Source organism: Pezoporus occidentalis, unplaced genomic scaffold, assembly GCF_034315485.1.
Source record: "Pezoporus occidentalis ecotype Australia unplaced genomic scaffold, CSIRO_AGI_Poc_V1 ctg190, whole genome shotgun sequence".
NCBI classification, from domain to species: Eukaryota; Metazoa; Chordata; class Aves; order Psittaciformes; family Psittacidae; genus Pezoporus; species Pezoporus occidentalis.
In genome coordinates, this window is record NW_026913749.1 from 208,396 (window position 1) to 223,240 (window position 14,845).

The 14,845-nt window shown below is 63.0% G+C and overlaps 2 protein-coding genes across 2 annotated transcripts; one reads left to right on the forward strand and one right to left on the reverse strand.

Moving 5' to 3' along the window:
• The first annotated feature begins 211 nt into the window (after positions 1-211).
• On the forward strand, positions 212-6,806 carry CDC42EP4 (CDC42 effector protein 4). The gene is made up of 2 exons (XM_062616899.1): positions 212-342; positions 4,966-6,806. The coding sequence occupies exons 1-2, from the start codon at positions 252-254 to the stop codon at positions 5,982-5,984; spliced, it is 1,110 nt and encodes a 369-aa protein (XP_062472883.1). The 5' UTR covers positions 212-251; the 3' UTR covers positions 5,985-6,806.
• A 4,677-nt stretch (positions 6,807-11,483) lies between these two features.
• On the reverse strand, positions 11,484-14,580 carry MTNAP1 (mitochondrial nucleoid associated protein 1). The gene is made up of 4 exons (XM_062616927.1): positions 13,557-14,580; positions 13,153-13,260; positions 12,839-12,955; positions 11,484-12,401 (listed from the first exon to the last, which is right to left on the reverse strand). The coding sequence occupies exons 1-4, from the start codon at positions 14,578-14,580 to the stop codon at positions 12,373-12,375; spliced, it is 1,278 nt and encodes a 425-aa protein (XP_062472911.1). The 3' UTR covers positions 11,484-12,372.
• Between the last annotated feature and the right edge of the window lie 265 nt (positions 14,581-14,845).

Consider the following 14,845-nt stretch of genomic DNA (forward strand, 5'->3'; position numbering starts at 1 on the left):
TCCTCCCTTCTCCCTGGGGTGCTGCCAGCCCCTTGCTCTGCCCTCGGGGACCCCACTCAGGACCCCCCCAAAGGGAATGGACCCGGGACCCCCCATCCCTGGCCCAGGAGGGGCTGCAGACCCCTCTCGGGGTCTCCATTCATGACACGGGCTGGGACAAGAAACACCCCCCCACCGCCCCACTCGGGTTTGAATGGAGGGTATGGGACTGCCCAGTGACGTGGCGCCGCGCCATTGGCCCGGGCGGGGCGATGACATCATGCCCGCCGCCGCGGTTTGGGGGGGGCAGTTTCGTTCCGGCTCGGCTCGGCCATGGACCGGCAGCGGGCCCCGGTCGCGCAGGTATGGGGGGGATGAGGGTCAGCCCGGTGCGGGTCGGTGCGATACCGTACGATGCGATACAATACAATACGGTACGGCTCGGCTCGGTACGGGAGGAGGCAGCCGGGCCCCGGCTCGGCTATTGTCCAGCGGCGGGCGGGGTCCCCGGGGCTGCCCCAAACCCCACTCCGGTACCGTTCTGCGGGCGGCGGTGCTCCCGTTACCCCCTTCCCCGCCCGTCCGTGGGGCCGGTCCGTCGGGAGAAGGAGTTAACCGGATGCGGCTCCGTGTTTGCCCAGCGTGGGGCACCGGGCGGCTCACCCCGCCCCGGCGGCAGCGATCGCGCCTCGTTCCGTCCGGTCCCACCGGCGGGTTGCGGTGTCCGGAGCCGGCCGTGGCCGCGGCCGGGGCGGTGGCTGCCCGCGGCCCTTCTCGGAAAGGTTGATCCGCCCCGCGCTGGAGCGGGTCCAGGGGCACCCCGGGGCTGGGCACCGCGGGTGCTGAGTCAGGGCCGCCCGAAATCCCCTCCCCGGTTCATCATCCCGCTGCCCGGGAGCGGGGCTTCCCGCCGGGCTCCCCGCCCTGCGCTCCATCCCTGCTGTTCCCATGGCTGCTCCCACAGCAGACGCTGGCTCCCAAACCCACCCCGGTGCTGCGGGAACCGGTGGGGCTCGGGACTCGCCCTGGGTTGACCCCGGCGGTGGCTGCGTTCAGTATAGATGTTTCCGAGTGCCGAATCTATGGATTGGGAAGGGAGCTGGGGTCGTTAATGGTCTGCGGGAGAAATTGAGGCATGGAGCGAAGGGAACACGAGCCTCTGCGCCTCGGGACAGGGCTTGCTGCCTAGCTGGGCACCCAGTAAACAAGTCTGTTTAGCACACAGCTCCCCCGGATACCATGGAGAGAATCCAGCTGAGACTTAACACCGGGGAGCTTCAGTGGGTTTGGCTCCAGGGGGCTGGAAGAGCAACGCTGGCCTCAATCCCCATCCCCGGCCACCCAACGCCATCCCATGGGCTAACCCAGCCGTGGGGCTCCATCCCCACCGGGCAGACCCGCGCTGCTGCCGGCCCCGTTGTGCTGACCGCGGCGGTCTCTCCCTTTGTTTCCTGGTTTTGTGGTGAGCGCAGCACAGACGCCGTGGTTGTGCCCCCCCCTCCTCGCCCCGAGCTGGGCGCTGCGGGGTGCCGGGCCCTGCCCGCAGGTCGGGTGCGTGGCCGGGCTGTGGGACATGCGCCTGTTTACTTCCCGTCCATCGCAGCGAAAACCGCAGGAATCTGGAGCCCGCGGAGGTCGGGAGGTTCTGTTTAGCCCCTGTATCCTGCCGGAGCCCGGCCAGCCCCTGTTGTTGTGAGAGATGGAGCCAGGGCCAGCGAGGAGATAACCTTTCCCCTCGGCAAGGGTCCCCTCCTCGTCCTGCAGAGCCGCCGGCTGGTTCGTGGCCCCGTAGCAGGAGGATTTATGGTCCTGTGCGTGTTCTGGCGTGTCCTGCCAAGAGTTCTGTGCTGAACTCTGGCTAGCTCCTCTGTGTTGGCAGCTCCTTGGGGAGCGCTGCTCTCCTTCTGGCACCGGTGCGCCGGTGCTGGGGTGCTGAGTTCCCAGCTTGGCGGCGAGCGGTGTGCCGGCAGCCCTGGCCAGAGCCGAGCTTCTCCTCCCACCCTGGTGAGCCGTCTGCTGGCCTTGGCTTTGAGGCTCGCCGCCGGCTCACTTTCCACTTCCGTGCATCCCAGGGCTGAACTTCAGCAGCGCCCCAATGCCAGGGACAGGACCAGACCTGTCACCGCGCCGGGAGGAGGCTGTCACCGGGGCGCCCGGGCTGCCCGCACCAACAGCACCGCCTGCCCCCGGGTCCTGGGAAGAGTCGCTGGGGAGCTCCGTGTGAGGGTGTGACAAGGGGCTGGTCCCCTCCCGGAGCCGGCGGTGGCAGGGTGTGATCCGTGCCCTGTCTGCCAGGCAGCAACATCAAAGGGCCACATGAGCCAGATCCGGATCCCCGACCGGTCCAGCGCAGCCCCTGCCCCAGCGCCCAGCAGGGTGGGGAGAGCATCCTCTGATCTCTGGGCTGGAGGGTGCTGCCTGGGGTGCTGTGCACGGCAGAGCTCGTTTGGAGCCGGCCGGGCTGGCTGGGATGCTTTCCCTCTCCCAGCCTGTGAGCGGGATGAGCCGGGGGCAGGATGTGTGGGAGCGCGGCTGGACCCACATATCCCCCCTTGTGTGCACTCATTCACGGGGGTCCTTTAAGCTGCTTGTGCCTCAGTGGGTGCCTGGTGCTGAGCAGGGTGAGAGGGGGAGGATGTAGGGGTCTTGTGGGAAGCCTGAACCATCAGGGCTCGCTGTCCCGCCCTCCACACTGGCTGCAGGGTCCGCTGTCCTGCAAGCAGGGTGAAATCATGCCCATGGGGACCTGAAGCTCTCGCTCCTTGAAGCCTGTGGTTCCAAAGGGCTGAAATGTGGGAAGAAGCGCATGTTCTGTCAATACACTTCATCCCTCTTGTCCTCAAGCCAGACTTGCAGGTCTCATTCCTCCCCTTTCCCGAAGTCCTGCAGGGACTTGGCTGTGCTCTGGGCTCCCTCCAGGATGGCAGCGCTGCCAGCCTGCCTGCCTGCGCAGTCTCTCGGGTTACAGAGCTGCTTTCCCTGGTAGGTAGCTTGAGAGGCAGCAGCAGCGAGGCTGGCCTGGCCTGGTTTCCTTTGTGAAAGCACCACAGTGGGAATGTCACAGGATCCGCTCTCCCTGAGGAAGAGGAGGAGAACAGAGCTCTGTGTCCAGCTCCCCTGGGCAGGACGGGGCTGGCAGCCAGGCAGCAGCATCCCATTGCTCCACCATCACCTCTTGGGGTGAATGGGGAGCAGAGAGTTGAGGGATGGGGGAGACTTTACCCACTACAAAAAGGCTTCGTGGGCAGGAGCATCAAGGGGGGCCTTGGCAGCTGGTTTGGAGCTGTGAGGGTGATGGAGAGCTGCTGGCCGGGGAGGCTGCTGCAGCGCGCTGGGGATGCTCCAACCTCCTGCTGGCCCCCAAGCCAAGGCTTGCGAAGTATCTCGCAAATGCTGGAGTTGGCCTCGAAATCCAAATAGGAGGGCAGGACAGTCCCCAGATGGCCTAAATCAGCAGCACGGTTGCCTGGCCCAGCCGGGGAGCTCGCCGGGAGTGTTTGTTTTATGTAAAACCAAAGGCTGCAGGAATGCCGGCCTGGAAGCAGATCGGCAAGGGGAGAGCGGCTGTGCCGTGCACACGGGTGAGATCCTGGCTCTTGCTTTGAGGGTGTGGAGAAGGCAGAGTGGTTGTGTTTGTTCCCACAACTGCTAAGGATGAACTGGATGCTCCCCACGTTCCGCAGGCCCACCCTGGCTGGCTCTGTGCGGAAGTGCTGCATGGAAAGGCTAGGCACTGGGACTTTGCCCCCACGTATGGGGTCAGAGTCCCTCCTTCTGCAGCCTGCATGAGCTCCTGCTGCTTTAGGGGGGGGGGCAGACGGATGCCACAGGGCAGGTTTGGGGTGGGATGTGGGGCAGAAACCCTCCCCTGGCTGTGCCAGGAGCTCGGGGCTGATGCTGTGGTCCCCTGCAGTGTCCAGTGAGCAGGTCCAGGAGCGGGTGGTGCTGTGATCGCTGCCCTGCAAAGCCACTCAGCTGCACCGTGGGGCTGGATGGGCAATGCTGGGGATGGGGTCCCCCCCAAGGCTCACACCGAGCATTGACATCAGCCCCTTCCCGGTGCGTGTCACGGGGCCGCGGTGTCGCCGGCTGTGCCCGAAGGGAGGAAGCGTGTGGCTGAGCCCTTCCTCCCCATCAGCCTCCCCCGGCACCACCTGGGGCTGCCCGGCGCCAGGGATGCGGTGACGTAGTCCCTGTCCCCTTCTGTGCGGGCAGGACCACTGGTGACACTGAGGTGGCCGTGGGAAGGAGAAACAAGGCTCTTCCCACATCCTGCTCAGCCACCGTCATCTCTGCTGCCACCCCTGAGTCACAGCGGGGACGGTGAGGTGGCCGGGCTACGGCCACAGCATGGAGGGGTTTGGGGTGCTCAAAGGCTGTGTCCCCATATCCCCATCCTGCCCGGTGTGAATGGTACCCGTGGGGTGCCTGCCCGTCCCCATCCTGGCCCCCCCAGCACGCTGCTTGCCTGGCGGTGCCTCCCAGGGGCTCTACGCCCTCCTCACACACTTCCTGCCGTCTGTTTCCAATTCCTCCTGGCGTTTGCTCCTCCCTGCTTGCTTCCAATTAAAAAAGGGGGGAAAAAATATCCCAGGCATCTTCTCAGCGCGCGGCTCCCGGAGGCTCCGGTGAGCTGGGGCTGTGCGGGAGGGGATGGTGGGTGCCTGCGGTGCCCCACATCCCTTTTGGTGCCCATTCATGCGGGGCAGAGGGTTGGGGATCATCCTGCAACATCCCTGCGCCCAGGTCTTTCTCTTGTGACCCTTCCTGTCTGCTCCACTGATCGGGTTTGGGACCCACTCGATCAGAGGGTGTGGGGAGCTGGGGGTGTCTGAGGACACGTCCCCGTGAACGATTCCACATATGGATGCTATTCCCAAGGGAGCAGAGCGGATGTCATGCACGGGGTCATGGGACTGGTGCCGTCAGGGCTGTACCCATTCATGTCCTCCAAGCCTGACCATGCCCCTCTCTGCTGTCCCTTAGGAGTGACCCCTTGTGAGGCCGGCGGGATCCCAAGCGCAGCGCATCCCTGTGAGCACCGCCCGGCTCCGTCTCGGCCGCCCCGGCGCAGCCCCCGTCCCACCGCGGCGATGCCGATCCTCAAGCAACTCGTGTCCAACTCTGCCCACTCCAAGCGGCGCTCCCGGGCGGACCTGACGGCCGAGATGATCAGCGCGCCGCTGGGCGACTTCCGCCACACCATGCACGTGGGGAGGGCAGGGGACGCCTTTGGGGACACCTCCTTCCTCACCAGCAAGGCCGGGGAGCCGGGGATGGAGATGGGCGAGGAGCCGGGAGCCTCCAAGCCCAGCCTCCTGTCCCGCCGCTTCCGCAGCAGCAAGCGCTCGCAGTCGGTGACGCGAGGGGACCGCCGGGACATGCTGGGCTCGCTGCGGGACTCGGCGCTCTTCGTCAAGAACGCGGTGTCCCTGCCCCAGCTCAACGAGAAGGACGTGGACCCGAGCGCGGGGCAGCTCCCCAAGAGCCTCTCCTCCAGCCCCGTCAAGAAGCTGCCCGAGGAGGGGAGTCCCGAAGAGCAGCAGCGTCCGAACGGGGCGGCCGCGGGGCCGCTGAGCCCCGGCTTGGACGAGCGCGACTTCGGGGACATCACGGAGCTGCCCGTGGTGGTGGCCAAGAGCGGGGCGGGCATGAAGCACGCCGAGTCCATCATGTCCTTCCACATCGACCTGGGGCCCTCCATGCTCGGCGACGTCCTGAGCATCATGGATAAGGAGCAGTGGGAGCAGGATGAAGACCCTGAGGCGGAGGAGAGCCGCGAGGAGGAGGAGGAGGATGCCGCCACCCTGCCTGGCTCCCCGGCAGCATTCCCAATGAGCCAGAGCCCGTCCCGCGGTGTTCGCTGCCCCCCCAGGGACAGCAGTTCAGGGCCAGAGGAGCGCAGCCCCGTCCCTGTGCCCCTGAGCCAGCGGGGGGGGCCCCCAAAACGCCCCGACAAGGAGTTCTCATTCGCTGATGAAGATGATGATGAGATCAGAGTATAAGAGGCGGGCGCTGAGGGCTTTGGTTCTCATCCGCGGTGGTTGGACACGGGGCTGAGTGTCCCCGGGTGGCACTGGGGGGACTTGACTCATGCCTCCTTCCCTCTCCCCATCCCAGCAGGACAGTGCTCAGCTCCTGGGAATGGGGACACCGACACCCCTGGGGAGCTGCGGCACGTCCCGGGAGGGGAAAGCAGACTCTGTTTCAGTTCTTTCTGTTGGACTTTGGATATTAGCTTTTCTTCTGCCCCCTCTTGCCCATGTAAAGCAATATAGGGCCGGCCAAGGCGAGGCTTCCGAGTTTTAGCCCCTTTAGTAATATATTTTTTTCCACCGTACCGTTTTTACTGCTCTCTGATTTGTACTTTTCCTTACTCTCGGTTTTGGTTTTAATGGAGGGGAGGTTTCCCATGAGGAAGGACTTGGCTCGGGAGCTCGGATGAGGCTCCGACTCCCTGGGCTTCCGGGGGACTTTCAACAGACCAAGAGCCTCCAGCCCTGTGCTGTGATGGGGGCTCACTCCACATCCCTCCGATGGATGGATGGATGGAAGGATGGAAGGATGGATCCATCCCGGATGCTTGACACTACAAATGGGGGATGCTCCTGGCCATCCCTGCCGCCGACTGCTCCCAGGGATGCTGATGGGAGTGTGGGTCTGTCCCCTGTGAGCCAGGCTGAGCCCTGAGGTGTCCCTGCTGGGCAGCCCCTGTTGTGGCATTGCTCTGCCTGGGCTGTGCTGACACGGGCCTGGTGCAGGTGCTTCAAGAGCAGGTTTTATACCATGTATGTACAAATGCAAAGAATAAAAGGAACCGGTAGTGACTGCAGTGCCCTGAGTTCCTGGGTGGTGGTGGTGGGGGGGGATATGTTGGACCCTGCTGCATGCAGGGACCTGGCTTTGTGCTGTCACCGTCCCCAGCCCCTGTCCTGCTGCTCCCACCATCCCTGCCTGGATCCTGCCTGGCAGATTGCCCCTGGCCAGTGCTGTGGCCCCTACAGAGGCTGTGCTTTATCTGCCCTGTGGTGGGAGGAAGCGGGTGAGCTCCCACTGACCGGATCTGGCTCTGGGCTGGGACCCTCCGGCCAGGCTGGATCCTGCCAAGGGATGGCTCTGCCAAGATGCTGCTCTGCTCCTGCAGCCCCATTCCCTGCCAGCCAGGGAGCGATGGCTGAGCAGGACCGGCTGTCCCGGCTGCTCCCATCCCATGGCTCTGCCCCTGCGGCAAACAGGATTCCCTCACTAGAGGCGGGTGGGGAGGATGGATCCTGCCCTGGATGCCCCAGTGCTCCCGGTGGGCTCTCCCCTGGTGAGGCCGGTGGGAGCGGGTGAGTGCTGTGCCGCAGTGGGGACACAATAGGGTCCTGTGCGTGTGCCAGGGCCGATGCAATGCCCCGTGGTGTGGGACATTGGGCTATTGTCTGGGATGGGAGAACAACAGCAGCTGCTCTGAGCTCACCGGGCTGCCTCTACCCCGGCCACTGCAGCACAGCCCCAGTGTCCTGTGCCAGCATCCCCTGCCCTGAGCTGATGGTGCTGGTCCCTGCATCTGCGAGGCCACCAGGCTGCTGGCGGGGGGACACCTGGCTCTGGTCCTTTACTGATGCTCTCATGCAAAGCAATGGGGCAGGGTAGGTCACTGGGGTTTGAACCCCGTGCTCCCTGCTGGTGCAGGGAGGGGAGAGGCCCTCGGGTGACCCAGCACCGGCCGCCTGCGACTGTCACTTGGCAATGGTGATCTCTGTGACAACTGTCAGCTCCAGCCTCCCGCTCGGCAGCACCGCGCTGCCGCGAGCCGACGGGGCAGAAAGAGCCCTCTGTGGGATTGAGGTTACCCCAGGAATGGGCTCCTTCCTGTGAGGGTGCTGAGGCGCTGGCACAGGGTGCCCAGAGAAGCTGTGGCTGCCCCATCCCTGGCAGTGTTCAAGGCCGGGTTGGACACAGGGGCTTGGAGCAAGCTGCTCTATGGAAGGGGTCCCTGCCCGTGGTTGGAGCTGGAGGAGCTTTAAGGTCCCTTCCATCCCAAACCACTCTGATTCTATGCCACAGCTGCACTCAATGGGGACAATGCCATGGGTCCTGGGTCCTGGTTACAGTGCCAGCAGCACCCGCAGCCCCTCCATCCTACAGCACAGGGTGGACACCTCAGCACGGGACCCGGGGCGTGCGTGAGCCGTGGCTGCTCGGTGCGGGTCGGTGCACAGGCCCCCCGGCAGCGCTGCTCCAGTGCATTTATAGCTACTGACAGAATGGGAGCAGGTCTCCATCCCCGATGTGTCAGGCCATGGCACTCCGGGCGTGTGTCGGGATGCTCATGGCTGCGGGATGGAGAAGGGACGGAGCATTAGGTTAAACCTGGGGGCTGCGGGGTCCTTTCTGGCTGGCACCAAGAAGCGGTGCAGCACCATGGTCATGCCCAGCAGGTGCTGCTGCAGCCTGGCAATGGGGACCGAAGGTGACCTGTTTGTCCCTAGGGTACAGATGGTGATGTGGGGCTGCTCTGCAGGCACTGGAGAGTGGCCCTGGGGACAGTGCTGCTGTGCACCCAGCGATGCTCAGACACAGGATCCATCTTTCACGGTGCATTCGGTTCCAGCACTGGGGCCGTGTCTGGCTCTGCTGGATGCCGAGCAGCATTCCCGGTGGGAGGGGGTTAACGCAGCCCCTGGTGCTCCTGGGGAGATGCGGAGCAGCTGCTCTGCCCCGGCGCTGGGGCTGGAGGAGAAGCAGATGTCGGTGCGGAGGCAATTACAGGGATGCGCTGGGGCCGGGGCTGAGCTCCCTGCACCACCAATCCCGGTGCAAATTGACATCAGATGTGGGCAGCTTCTCCCTCTAAAGCAGCGCCCGGGGCTGCGGCAGGGGTTGGGTTTGCTCTGGCTTGGGGAGGAGGAGGGGTTCTCAGTGCTGCTGGGGCCCCGGCTGGCTGCAGTGACTTGCAGAGTGTGGTGATAGCCCTGGGATATCGATCCTTTCTTTGGGTAGCCTCAGTACCAGCCCCTCTGCAGGCCTGGGGGTGCCCCTTGCCAGAGCAGGGGTGATGCAGGAGCTGGTGGCTGGTGTGGGTTGACTTGGAGGCTGGTGTGGAGCAGCAGCGAGGAGCTCAGCCCCTGCCCTTCCTGGGTATGGACAGTAAGTCTGGGCCAGGGCCCTGCAGCATCCTTGGGGGGTGTTGGGGTTCTCCTCCTTGCTGCTTGTCCTGCTTGGGCTCCTGCCGAGGCCAGGCTCGCTCTGGGCATTGCTTCCTTAGGGATGCATCCAGCACAGTGCTGAGGGGGCTGAGATGCTCCTGCCCTCGATGGCACCAGCACTGAGGCTGGTGGGTGAAGCTCTCCCTGCTCTGCTTTCCCTACAGAGCTGGGGGCAGCCATCTGCACCTTCTTCCACCAAGGGCTGTGCACCAAGGGTGAGTGCTGGGGAGGGATGGGACCAGCATCACCCTGCAAGACCCTGGGGACACCAGGATGGGCCCCTTTTCCCTCCAGCCCATGCCCATGGCAGGTTTCTCCATGGCCTTACAACCAGTGCGTTGGCAGTGTTTGCCCCAAATGCTAGCACTGCTCAGAGCCCATCACCCTCCCAGCCCTTGGGATGGGTGCTCCCACCCCTTTGGCACTGGGGAGGGCTCGAGCCCCTCCAGGGCAACCAGACCTTGTCAGTTCCTTGTGGACCAAGCCCTGTGCACCCAGTGGGTGCTGCACATCCCCTCCCCATGGGAAAGCTCCTCCTGGGATGCCCCAAGCTGGGAGGCGCAGGATGGGGGATCCGGGGTGCAGGCAGGATGGCCGCAATGGGTGCTGTGGGGCACAGGGAGGTGTGACAGCGGGTGCATGGGGTGGCCTGGTGTGTGCTGCCCCTTCCAGCCCGCCGGTGGGGTGAGGACCCTGGTGTGAGGGCTCTGCACCAAGGGCAGCGGCTGCTGCTTCCTGCCTGAGTGCGACCAGAGCAGGATGCCCGAGTGCTGTTTCTGCCCCACGTTCAGTAGGTGCAGGAGCCTCTCCCACCTCCAGCACCCGAGTCCCGCAGGCCTGGCCTCCAGCAAGCGCTTGATGCCACCTCCTGTCTGCTGGGAGAAATGCCCCAAAGCCTGGGTGCTCCTGGGGCATCCCGGTTCCTCCCCATCCCAGAGTGATTTCCATTGCATTCGGTTGAGGGTTGTCCTGCTCTTTGCTCCTGCAGGTGAGTGCAGCAACAAGGACTGCCCCTTCCTGCATGCTGATTGCCCCTGGTATGACCCTGGCTTCTGCAGGCAGGGTGAGCTGCTAGGATGGGTGCTGGGGGCTGCCTATGTCCCCTACTTACCTAAATAGGAACCTCTCCTTTGCATGGCAGGTCCCTGGGCTTCTGCCCAGAAGGACCCAACTGCACATTCATGCAGTAAGTACTGGGCAGGCTGGGGGGAAAAACCCACCCGTGTGGGGCTGCAGAGGTGGCCGTGGTCCCTGCAGTGTCTGGGTCAAGGACAGTGGTGTTTTGGGTCTTTATCTGAACTAACGGAGCCCCTCTGGTCTCTCCCCGTGTCCATCCTGAGCTGGTGACTGCATGGTTTGCAGCGGGTGGGCAGGGGATACCCCAGTCCCTATGGGAAGCCACAGAGGAATGTGGGGGTACCACTTACTATGTCCCAAGGAGTAACTGCCTGCTCTATCCCTCTGCAGCCTCAAGGCCGGGCTGATGATGAGAAGCACAGACCCATCCAAGGTGATGCAGAGATGTCCTTTTCTCCCGTACCTCTGCCCATCAGGGCGATGCAGAGCTGCCTCTGCCCCACAAGCTCCTACAACTGCCCCATTCCCTCCAGGGAGCTGGCTGTCCTTGGGGGCTGGTACAGCTGGACCTGGCTGCCACCAAGGAGACTGGACACAAGGATGAGCTGCCCATGGAACCCCCTCTACCAGGCACTGGAGCTACCCAGCACCCAGCCATGGGACACCAAGAGCTGCTCCCCGGGCACACAGACCCTGCCCGAACAAGGCACTGGCTTAAAGGCGAGTGGTGTTGGGACTGGGAGCAATGGTTCACCTTGGAGGAAGGGTGAAGGGAAAGGATGTGAGAATATACACATGTAACGGGGCACTGGACTGATCCAGCACAAACCTGGTGCCTGCCTCTCCCTGTCATCCCAGTGCAGGCAGAAAGGTCACAGCTCCAGTAACTGTGGGAAGACACAGCTGGAAATCCTGCTGGGGAAGTGACTCGAGTGCTTCAGCACGGACATGGAAGGATACAGCAGAGCAGGATGGAGCCAGCGAGGCAGCTGCTGGACTAGAAAAGCCAGTTGGGCTTGGTTTTGCCCAGCACCAGCTCCCACAAGCAGCAGAGAAATCACAGCTTCCTTAATGCAACTAAACCTGGGCTCTTCACAGCTGCCCCATGCCCTCCTGCACAGGCAGCCACAGGTTTGATGGGAGTGGGGCCCTGGCAGATGGGGGTGTGGGGATGCCAACCCCTGGGAAGGGGGCAAAAGCACCACGTTTGAGAACACACAGGACCAAGCAGGCAAGGCAAAGCCACACAAGCTTTTACTGCTGCTGAGAGGGAGGGAGTTAGTGGTGAACCCCCCTGACACAGCTGACACAACTGCCCCACTCTGAATAAAGAGGTTGGATCTTTCTCACTTGGCTTCTGTTTTAAGCCCTTCATGCCTGTAGCATGAGCAACCCTTTCCCAGACATGTTTGGCAACAGCAGGCTACAACCAGCACTGTGCTAACTGTGCTCATCAGTCTGATGCAGACACGGGTTTGCCCTTTGGGCACAACAGCTCATCCAATGGAATTTTTTCCTTCCCTTCCTCCAGAAATAGGGCGCTGTGGTCCGAGTGCTGCTGCTCTCATGGCTTCACCTCGGAGCCTGGCAGTTGCACCAGTGCTGTGCTGACAGTGAAGAGGGCTGGGGGGTCTTTGTGGAAGGAAAGAACCCCCTTTCTCCTGTTAAACCCCATCAAGGTAAGTAAAAGATGGGCTCTGACTTAAAGGGAACGGTTACTCTGGCCATAGCCCATCACAAACCTTACATCACCCCGACTACAACGTACAGGTCCATTAATCTATAGCAGCAGTGCAGGAATTGTCCTGTGCCTGGTGTCCCAAAGCAAGATTTAGGCTTTTGCAGACTACAGGAGCTCTGCTGCACCCTGACTGCCCAGGGTGGCTCTGCTGCTTTCTTCTTTCAGTACTAAAAGCTGCCTGAGCCTCAGAGCAGTGACTGCAGGCTGTCAGCGTCCTCCCTCTGCCTACAAGGAGGTAACTGCAAAGCAGCCCCTCTGCAATGGAAGAACCCAACTCTGACCTCTGCTGATTTGAGTCCCTGCTGGCACACTGGTTCTGAGCTCTTCTGCTGGCTCCCAGCAGAGATTCCTGACCGTTCCTTGGGTGCTGTTCCAGCTGCTTCAGTGGTATTTACGCCAGCGATAACGCTCTGGAAACACAAGAAAGGGAGAACACGAGAGGACAGCGTCAGCACAGTGCTCTGGGACTGCAGGAGTGCAAGTCCTGTAGGGGAAACTATGAACACAGCCCAGTGAATCCCTCCTCAGTTATGAGTAAAACCAGGGAATGGGTGTTGAAGTGTTGGAGCACCCCTTCTGCTATGTGCAGGGTTTAAAAGTGCTCCTGATGGTTCCTGGAGCTGTCCAGGGAGAAGCTGTGAATCAGGAACTGGTTTCACCACCTTTATTAGCTAATTCCTCTGCCCACCTAAGCCAGGTCAGGATATTGCTCTCTGAGCTCTGATATTAATCTTAACTGTGAAGTAATTATTTCAGAGCCTGAATTAACATGAATGGCAAATACTTTTCTGCTGCTGCAAAAGTGAGAAGTCCTGAAACAAGACTGGTACCAAGAAAGGAATCTTACTGATGTGCTGATAGTTCCAGGCATAGCTGAGGAGGCAGTACCCAGCCAGCAGCATGGAGACTCCGGCTGGTCCACCCTTCTTCACATTGATGTATTTGTTGTAGTAGCTGTTCCAGGCTGTTGGAACAGAAATGTGAGGGTCAGATCACGTGCAGGTCTTATGAGTACACTGGTTTCCCCATCACTTCCCAAAGCCAAATGGTTGGGTTTGGTTATTTACTTCTATAAAGATCCATCCAGGCTCTGCTCACTTGGACCAGGCTGTAGTGGGTAAATGGGATAGCTCTGCCCCAGGGGCAGGAATTCAGCCTCACCTCTCTGTGCTCCTCCAAGCAGCGCCCGAGGGGAGAAGTCTCTGGTCGTCACCCACAGGGGCAGCTCCCCCAGCCTCACGTCCATCAGCCGCCCTTCCAGGAGCGGACCTGTGCAAGGAGAGTGGTCAGAGGCAGGGAATGAGGGACTCGGGAAGGGAGAAGGAATCGTCTCTCCCACAAAGGGAGCTGGCTTCACCAGTACAAGCACGCAAAAGCCTGACTCAAACTGAATACAAGTGGAACCCTTTGGGTTTGCAGGCTGCAGGGCTGGACACCTGAACCTCCACAGACCATTCCTGGATCCCTTTCCAGATAAGCCCAGTGTTTCCCACCCCTCCTCTCCCAGTCACATCAGCCAGTTGAGCCTGGCAGTGCAGGGAATCAGCTTGTGTTTCCTACATTACCTTGCTGCCCCTCGGAGAAACTGCCCATTGGTGTCTTCATTGCGATCCCCACATCCCCATGGAAAGGCTTCCCTGGAAAAATCCTCAGCCCATCATAATTAGGATGTAAGTCTGGAAACCACTCCAAGCCCAGGGCCCCTGCCTGCGTGCTCCTGCCAGGAGCCCGGGGCAAGCAGATGGGATGGCTTTGGGAAGCGCGGAGCACGGGCTGGTGCAGGGCCAGCTCAGCATCCCTCCTTGCGCTCAGGATGGGCTCAGACACCATCTGCTGCGCGCTCTCACTAAGCTCCTGTGTGCTGCTTAGGTAAGTTTTGGATGTCCCTTCGCTCTGACCTCCGGGAGCTTCCGTCACGGACAGATGGAGGTTCTTGCTGTGCAGAGCAGGAACAGGGGCTTTGTGCCCCACAGCAGCCTCCGGGTGCCCCCGCTTCTCTTCCACCCCGCTTTTGCCCGTTCCCGCCTGCAGCACAAGGTCACCGGCGCCGCTGCTGCCGCTGGCCCCGGGGGCAGCTCCAAGTACGGGCGGTTCCGTTGCCTTTAAGCGGCCCTTTCCCCGCTCTGAGCTCGCAGGCTCCTTCCCCGCAGCTCCAGGCCCCTCCGTCTCCGTCCCCCGGGCACCGGTCACTGCCTCCCGCGGGCCGCAGGGGGCTCCCCTGCCGCCGGCCCCGCTCTTGCCCCGCACCAGGCGGGCGCGGTGCTTCTCGATCACGATTTCCGCGCCGTTCCTCAGCGCTCGGGGCACGTCCTTCACCTCCTCGGGGGGCAAATCCAGCGCCCTGGCCACCTCCCGCACCGCGCCGGGGACGGGCCCTCCGCAACGCTCTGCCGCCGCCGCCGCCTTCTTCTTCCCCTTGCCGGGCAGCCCCTTCCCTTCACCGGGGCTCGGCGGGCTCTTGCCGCTCTTAGCGGCTCGGTCCGTGGTCCCGTTCGGCGCGGCCTTGCAGTGCGGGAGGTGTGAGCGGAGCCGCTTGAAGGGCTTGCGGCAGTGCGGGCAGCACTCCTGCCCCGGCGGGGCCGCGGACATGGCGGCGGTGCCCTCCCCCCCCCCCAGCCCCGTTACCGGGGGTCCCGGCCCCGTTCAGGCGCCGCCGCCGCCACCCCCGCGGGGGCCTGGTCCGCGCTCCGCGCGCAAGCTGTGACGCTACCGGGATGGGGGCGTGGCCACGGCCCGGGGAGGGCGCTGCGCATGCGCAGGAGGCGGCGGACGCCGGAAGCGGCGGTTGGAGCCGGGCGGGGGACGCCTCGCCTCAGCGGTGGGCGGCGGGCAGGGGCCAGGCCGGAGCCAGGCC